Here is an 8,517-nt window from a genome sequence, read left to right on the forward strand (position 1 = left end):
TAAGGAAGATACCTTAGGGTATTTATCTATGTGTATAATCAATGACAGGAATTGTTTCGAAACTTCTACATTAATTATATTAAATTATAAAAGATAATTAACTTTATTTCATATCAGTAACTGTCACTAATTGTGACAGGAGCGATTTGACCAATGAATCATATTATGGGTACACATTGCTGATTTCGTAATATACCCTCCATATTATATAATACTATTATAAGAAACGGAAGTGAAATAATAATAAAATCAACATAAAAAAACTAAAACGAAACAAAGTAAATTTGTCGTAAAAAATTCTCAAATGTCGGGTTACTTATGCAAAATAAAGACATTATATGTATATAAATAAATTATCTTAATGTGTCTAAAGTAAATAATAATCTGTATACATAATAAAAATATTCATTGAGGGTAGTTCGAAATAGAATTTCATGGACTTTAAATAAATGAGAAACTATTACTGTTGAAAAATTTCGTTTTATACAAAAATCTAGAAATTGAAATTGTTTTAAGTTTAACACAAATGTTTATATACTAATAAGTGATGGATAGAACGATATTTGGTAAAAAAACAGTAAGTAACTTGATTACAATCATTTAAAGATAAAGAGGTGTATAATTACTTGGTTACATTATTATTATGAACTATTTTAAAATTCAAATACGTCAGTATTTGTCACTCATTCACTTTCTAACGTTTAGACGGATTAAATAAAATAAAATAATTGAATACAAAACGATTATGTCGTATAACAACAATCCTAAATGTAATATTGTTTAACAAATGATTATTTTTATTATAATTATTGTTAATACAAAATTACAAGAGCAAAAGTTTTAAGCGGAATGAAATTACTTCATAGATTGTTGTAATATCATGATGTATAACCAAACTCACACCCTCAGCTTTTTGCTCAAGCGAAATTCCATGAAATAAAATAATTAATATTCAAGATTCATGATTTTATAATTTCCAACATGATTTCAAAAACCATAAATTGGTATTCTCTATTCCTACCTTTACATTTTATTTGCACTAAATTAATATTTAAAACCAAGAGTTCAAAGAACTTAAACGAATACGAACTAAATATGTATATTATTGACGTTTTAGTACTTGACGTCTTACTAAAAATATGTACTGTTAAGTTAACATAAAGTAAGTGTTGCGTCGTAAAACATATGAATTGACTATTTTATACTCATTTTTATTTTAAGAAGTCTTATCAGATGGGTTTGTATTCAGTATCGTACTAAATTCTCATAAAGAGTGATGATATGTGAGTTAGTCTAGCCTTCTGTTTTATTTTAACGCTTTAATAATATATTAGCATACAGGTGAAATACAATTTATTATTTAAATAACTTCATAGTATGGTATTAACATTTTTTTAACCTCATACAAATGAAACGCCACGTCTCAAACGGTAAAAGACGAGAGCTATGGGCTATACGCCACGCTGATATACTGTAGATTGGTCAATAAAATCATTTAAGTATATCTTTTTACACATTTAGGTACCATTTTTTTTTTTAATTATACACAGATAAAATGAAAAAATCGACAGCACTTGCACGATATTGATCCGGCAACTTTTGTTAATAATTCACTTGTGCTTGCCAATGAGTTATTGAGACACCGCTAATGGGTCTCGGTTAAATGGTTGATATCGAAAATAAAATAAAATGACTGTGTAATTTAAAAATTCTAACTTGTTGTTGACAATATTTTGTACATGCTCGTTCTAAGAATTATGTATGGACGTTAATTTTACTGTTCATAATAACTAGGTGTTGTTGATTATGACATTACATACGAAATAACCATACTTTTCTTGTGACACTAATAGGTTTTTATGGAGAAAAAATTAAATATATATATATGTGTATATTTTTTATACAATTGGTAGGTGGGCGAGCAAATGGGCCCCCTGATGGTAAGTGGTCACCACCGTTCATAAACATTGGCGGCGTATTATTTATAGTTAAGATGTACGTATATGTTGATATTGTTGAATTACAATAAATAAACGGCATGATGTACGTATGTAATAAAACATACAATGGAACATTTTTTTTTTATGTTTTTATGAATTCAACCTATATTCAAATTCCATCACAAAATATTGTACCCATTGTATTTTTATACGTATCACAGTCCGTGCGAAATTGTAATCACATTTCTATATTTAGGCGGTAAGCTTTACGTAACGCAAAAATGCATTAAAGTTCCAAAAGACGTGCTGTTTTAAACATTCGTCTATGAAGAACTGGTATGCATTTCGTGCCGTCTAGTGGGGTGGCACACATGACAGTTATTTTAACGACAAAAAGCAATAATTCGTGTTGCTGTGTTCCAATGCGAAGGGTGAAGTAGAGTAATGACAGGACAAGAGACATGACATTATAAATCCCATGCTTGATAGCGTATTGTTAGTGTTCATCAAAAACGTTATCTGGCTATAAGGATAACCGAATGCTTGATTTAGTGCTGAGGACTTCTTAAGGGTTAAGCAACTATTTTAGAGTATGCTTTTTCTGTCTTTAATCCTCGGTATATGAATCACATCTATAAAATTTACATATCCGCTTTATCACAACATCAACTTATAGTAAAAATTATTTTGTTACACCGATATCACCGACCTCAACGAGATCAAGTACTATCATAAAAAAATTATACATAATCTTATTGACTCGCCTTAACCACTCTCTAAAATACTTTTCCATTTTCTGCCAATAAATACTAGACGTACGGAAACATATGATCCTGCAAGCAAAACTAAATTGTTTTTTTTCTAAAGAAGTATACTCAATAGGGTGTACGTAAGTTTAACAAGTTATATTCATAATATTTTAAGTAATGGCAGTGCAAATAATTGGTATTATTAATTATTTTGAATAATACATTAATAGTTTTTAATTTCATTGTTAATTTCTCTCTCTTTATCTATCTTTCTTTTAATTTTAAACGTTTGATAATTTTAGTAATGGCGTCTACGCCTCGTACTATGCAATATATGTAAATAAGTGTTTGTAATAATATCAATTACTAATATTTAAAGTTTCTAAGTTTCCAATAATTGCATTGGGAACTTTTGTTACAAATATTGTTAAATATTTTTTATTTATAAAATTTACTGTATTTTTCAATAAAAAAAAATGAACAACAACAACATTCTCCTCCATTTATAGTAAAATATTCTATTTATATATTAAGTTACCTATCGTGAGCTATAATTTATACGCTTACAACTAATTATTAAATCAAATCAATTTAATTAATTTAATTTTGGGAATTTTGTCCAACATAGGTCAGTTCCATTAAAATTAAAGTATACTTTATTGAATTAAAATTGGAAACTACTTCGATCGTTTCAAAAACTGAAATCCTTTTTATATAATTTTTAACTGGATAGTATGTGCTTTGGAAAAATAATCAAAGACATACGTTTTACTTTAAATTAATTCTATACCTTTATTTATCTACGTCTTCGTCCACTTTTATTGTCATATATAATACATTTCATTTTTTTTCCTTATAAACAGCTTTTAATCTTGTAAATGGAAAATACAAAATTGTCATGTATATATTTTCAGTTGAATACGCAGCGTAATCGCGTAGACAGATTCGTAGCGCCTCGCAACTCTTTCGGTGAGGCGCGGAGGCGTCGCTCTTGGCACGCCAGTTGTGATAGCACTGTGAACAGCGATGTTTGGGTAATCAATAATCATGTTTTTTTAAACTGCTTGATGCAAAACTTGCTTGCACGCAGCGGTATCCTTAAAATCCTCAATAGATTTTAATTTATATAACATAAAATTTGAGACTATAATTGAGATTTTAATTATGCTAAAAAAGACTGTATTATAATATTTTTGAAAAAATTGTGAGTTTTCACCGTTTGAATAACACTATTCCACAATATTGCACCGTGCTTGTTTAAAATAAACAGACACAATGCCATCTCACGGAAATTGTGAGAACTACAATAGCCACTTTTTTATACTGATTAGAATAGTAATCATTTAATATCATGCTTTGTTATTCCAGTAGAGTCAAAAAGAACCAGCCCACCTCAGAATCTTAGTTTACGCTTGTTTAGGGTTTCGCTTGTTAAGCACATCCATCCACATAGTACCACTTGTATAGCTACCGATAAATGATTCCAACGAAAAAAGCTTTCCAAAAAAATAAAGGCATAGGGAAACAACCTGTAAATGTCCCACTGCTGGGCTAAGGCCTTCGTTCTCTTTGAGGGGACGGTTGAAGGTAAAACATCACGTTGCCCATTGGGGCATGGGCACGTTGGTGGATACACATGTGGTAGAAATTCATTGTAATTAGACATATGCAATCATGTTGACATATGACATGTGGAAATCTCCACATGATGTTTTCTTGCACCACCGAACACGAATTTTATTATAAACAAAAATTTAACACATGAAAATTCAGTGGTGCTTGTCTGGGTATGAACCTGTAATTATCCGTTAAGATCACCAGTCGTAACCACTGGACCATCTCGGCTCAGCGAAAAATTATGGTGAAAAACAATTAATATCATCTTAACCGGAATGATATCTAGCATACATTTAATGAAATATACATATATGTACATATCATATGCCTTCAAACTAACAATGAAATATGCATATCCAATAAATCCATACCCAAAGTTCTTTCACTGCCTGTGGTTCAACCGCAACCAATCTCTATACACTAATATATTTTACAGTTTGGGAAACATTTAAAACAGAAGAAATACGCAATTTACTTGGACGACGCGCTCAATCTCGAGCCGCAGGAATCGAACGGTATTCACAAACAATGGATCCGACCATGGCCTTGCATACCGCGGAAGAAGAGCTACCTCTCCTCTGCAGATAGTATCCTAGACTTACCCACTTACAGTTACGCTACTTGTGAGTATTCTAACGTATCATACATATTAGGGCTAATTTAGGACTCCGTAATTAAGTTGGTTAGCTCTGTTAGTTAAGTTAATATGAACAATAAGATGCTTGCCTTACATTACATCACTTTTTTACTTGGCACTAATTTTCTGATCTCCGATATGTAGTGGTTCTAAATATCAACGTTCATACATTCATACACGTTTTATGTCCAAATTGGAACGCTAATTAACATATCACGTAATGAAATGTAATAATAATAAATGTAATGTACAAGTTGTGTGTTAACAACACATTGTCTGTTATGAAAAATACATTCAAAGGCAAATCAATAAATAGATCACGAACAGTAATTAAAATTACAAACATATATATTTAATTGAATAAGAATTTCATAAAAAAAACTTTATAATTACATTAATTCACGTTAATCCTAGTAGACGGAGAAATTCACCGCTAATTTTTAATTGACAAACACATTCTGCATTTAAAATGAACCAATTATTCATTTACGTAAATATTTCTTCCACAGAAAAATCGTCTTATGAAAGGCCGACTAAACTAAATTTATATTTAATGTCTGACAATTTATTGCAATTTATAATTCACTCGTTTTATTTAAAATACTTCACACATACTACAATTAATCGAAAAAACTATTTGAATTTTGAACAACTACTCAGTAATACTCAATCATGAATATTATGCAAATGCGCCATTGTGAAGAAGTGCTTATTTAAAATTCTGAGACATGTAAGGGCAGACAGTCTTAATATATTTAACCACTATTAATATATACGAGAATTATTACACAAAATAATTTTACGCTTTATAAAGTATATTCTAAAATAGGCCACGATTGGTTTAAATTACCATCAAGCATTCACATCAGCCATCGAACTAGCCTACCATCCATATCGTATAATATTTTACACACTTTTTATGGCTTAAGTGAACGTAACATTTATAGTTATAAATAACACGGTATTGTATCACTTACCAGGTATATTTTTAAATATTTCCATTTAAGTTCCAGAACTCCTCGATTGGAGTAACGACAATATCCTGGTTGCGGCCCTGGGTAAGAATTATCATAAATGGAGCTGGAGGAGTCAAAGTCTCATCAGTCAGGGCTTCACGCAATATGAAATTCAGTGTTGTAAGTTCGACCCTCGTGGCGAACTCCTAGCCGTGAGTATAAATACAGCTTAAAATTCACTCGTGAAATAAATTTATTTATTTGTTTCAACAGTTACGAATATTCTGTGAATTTTTGAAATGTAAAACCCAACTTTATTGTAAGTCAATATTCAATCGAAATAACATCAATTAAAGAATATGGATATTCATATATAAATAGACTATTGCTATTGATATTATACTTATTATTATACTAGCTGAACGAGATAATTAAATATATGTATTCGTCGAGTACAAATATCCGTATTTATAAGTCGACACCTCTGCACCCCGGGTGAAGACGGGACAGGCAGCTAGTTAAGTTGTAATTAAATTTTAGCTCGGCACCGATATGAATACAGTGGAGATTCACGACAACACTTTGAGTAAAAAAGTGTCAAGTAATCTCTGTCCTTGTCTGAACACCAGCACCCATTACTGCTCCATTACTGCGGTCGACTGGAGTCCAACAGGGAATTCCTTTGTAACGTAAGTTATCAATTTGTAAAAACGAAGAGTAAACGAAAAAAATATGGGCTTTCTTCAGGCTTAAAATTTAAGACATATTATTATTCAAACTTTGAAAACTCAATGTACAATTTAAAATATCTTGAGGAATAGTTTTAAAAATGGAATGATATTCCACATCCTTTGCTATTCGTGGTTAATTTTGGCCTAACTGAGGCACTACCGCAGCCAAGACTTAATTGTTTCGAATTTTACTCACAAGATATATGGTTTATTTGACGAACATTTCAAATATTTCTTTTAGATTATTATTTTTTCTATAATGTTTATAGATGAACATTCATCTATAAACGGTTATTAATGAAACTTGTCTTGTTCGTAGTGGCTGCTCTTGGGGTAGCGTGGTGTCGTACAGCCGCGACGCGAAGCTCTGCAGCTGGCGGCGGCCGGTGCGCGCCGCGATCCTGCTCGTGCGCGTGTCGCCGGACGCGCGCTACGCCGCCGTCACGGCGGTCAGCTCCGCCGTCGTGCTGCTGCTGACGTGGCCCTCGTTGGAGATATATTCGAGTCTCGATTCTAATTGGACGATACGGGTTCGATATTTGTTTTATCTTAAAAAGTTAAGAACGAATTATCCTGGTATTTCAGTATATCGTTACACTATTTGAAGTATGTTTAGTTCTTCCGATAAAGATTTGAAATAAGAAATAAATTCATTTATCATTTTGCAAAACAAAAATTAAATGAGACATTATTTACACTTATATAATGTAAAAATCGACATTTATGTGTGTAAATAATTTATAACGGATAACAAAATAAATTCCATATTTTCAGACAATGACTTGGCACCCGTGGCGAAGCGCGTTACTAGGTGTCGGAGCGGTGACACCAGACCTTCAAGCGAGAATTGCTTTATGGAATGCTCCGACTTCAAAAGTCCGGGAAACGACCCTTGGCCCCAAGCGGTACAGTCTGGACGCTATGCTCTTCAGTCAAAGAACTGGCGAACTAGTGCTCAGCTTGTGGAATTCTGGTATAACAGTTTTTAATAAATTGGAAAAATATTATACAAATAATCCGACATTGCAACGCTTCACTTTTGTACAGTTAGCTAAAAAAATAAAAATTATTAACATTCCAGATAGGGCAATACTACATCCGAAATCATGTTCCCAGTTGGTTGTGATGAGTGACCCTGAGACCGTGGTGGACCAGTGGGGAGAGGGTCGTAGTGGATTGGACCGAGTGAGGACTATGGTTTTTAGTCCGGATGGAACAAAACTCGGTAATACATACCAATAATTTTCCAATGAATCATTGTTCTTATTTAAATGATGTAGTACTGAAAATATTAAAGCCAACACAGTTAATATTTTGTAATAGTGATTCGTATCGTTTATAACTTCCTTTAACGTTTGTTTCAGCGACAGCGACATCTGATGAAGACTTGATAATCTGGAATTTTCTCCCGGAAGACAAAAGAAAAACGAAGACTAAATGTAAACGTTTTTCGGCAATCCCTGTTTACTTGGACGAGGCGATGCAGGGCTACTCCCTCAGGTGAAGAAACATGTGATACCGTCGAGAAGTAACTGGGTGTACTTCGATATAATTATATTTCGTTGGCAATAAATTTTTGATCATTTTTTTAATATTGTTTCTATTAGCACGAATGTATTTTCATAATCAAGTTTACCTAAAATGTATATTTACTCCTGGCTTGCTATTGCATAAACCTAAAACAGAACCCAATACAGATTAGTTAAAATTATGGTATAAAGATGTATAAAAATTTTATTAGTCTAAGAGCCGAGGTGGTCCAGTAAATGGAATACGAGAATCTTAACCGAAGATCGCAGGTAAAAATTTGGCAAAGTACCCCTTGCACATTTTGAACAATAAATAGTATTTAGCTTTGTTGTGCAGAATTCAATCCAATAATTAACA

The 8,517-nt window shown here is 32.0% G+C and overlaps 1 protein-coding gene across 1 annotated transcript; it reads left to right on the forward strand.

Annotated features, from left to right (window-relative positions):
- The first annotated feature begins 443 nt into the window (after nucleotides 1-443).
- LOC113396930 (protein cortex) lies at nucleotides 444-8,217 on the forward strand. The gene is made up of 9 exons (XM_064215827.1): nucleotides 444-577; nucleotides 3,604-3,723; nucleotides 4,743-4,929; nucleotides 5,951-6,111; nucleotides 6,440-6,588; nucleotides 6,950-7,160; nucleotides 7,405-7,603; nucleotides 7,712-7,855; nucleotides 7,995-8,217. Exons 1-9 carry the CDS (start codon nucleotides 548-550, stop codon nucleotides 8,132-8,134), a joined length of 1,341 nt encoding a protein of 446 aa, XP_064071897.1. The 5' UTR covers nucleotides 444-547; the 3' UTR covers nucleotides 8,135-8,217.
- Nucleotides 8,218-8,517: the final 300 nt, after the last annotated feature.

Source organism: Vanessa tameamea, chromosome 9 (genome assembly GCF_037043105.1).
Source record: "Vanessa tameamea isolate UH-Manoa-2023 chromosome 9, ilVanTame1 primary haplotype, whole genome shotgun sequence".
Taxonomy (NCBI): Eukaryota; Metazoa; Arthropoda; class Insecta; order Lepidoptera; family Nymphalidae; genus Vanessa; species Vanessa tameamea.

Coding starts and splice junctions, on each gene's coding strand:
- LOC113396930 (XM_064215827.1), top strand. CDS start 548: ATGGATAGAACGATATTTGGTAAAAAAACA. Junction 3,724..4,742: donor CTGTGAACAGCGATGTTTGG/GTAATCAATAAT, acceptor TATATTTTACAG/TTTGGGAAACATTTAAAACA. Junction 4,930..5,950: donor CACTTACAGTTACGCTACTT/GTGAGTATTCTA, acceptor TTTCCATTTAAG/TTCCAGAACTCCTCGATTGG.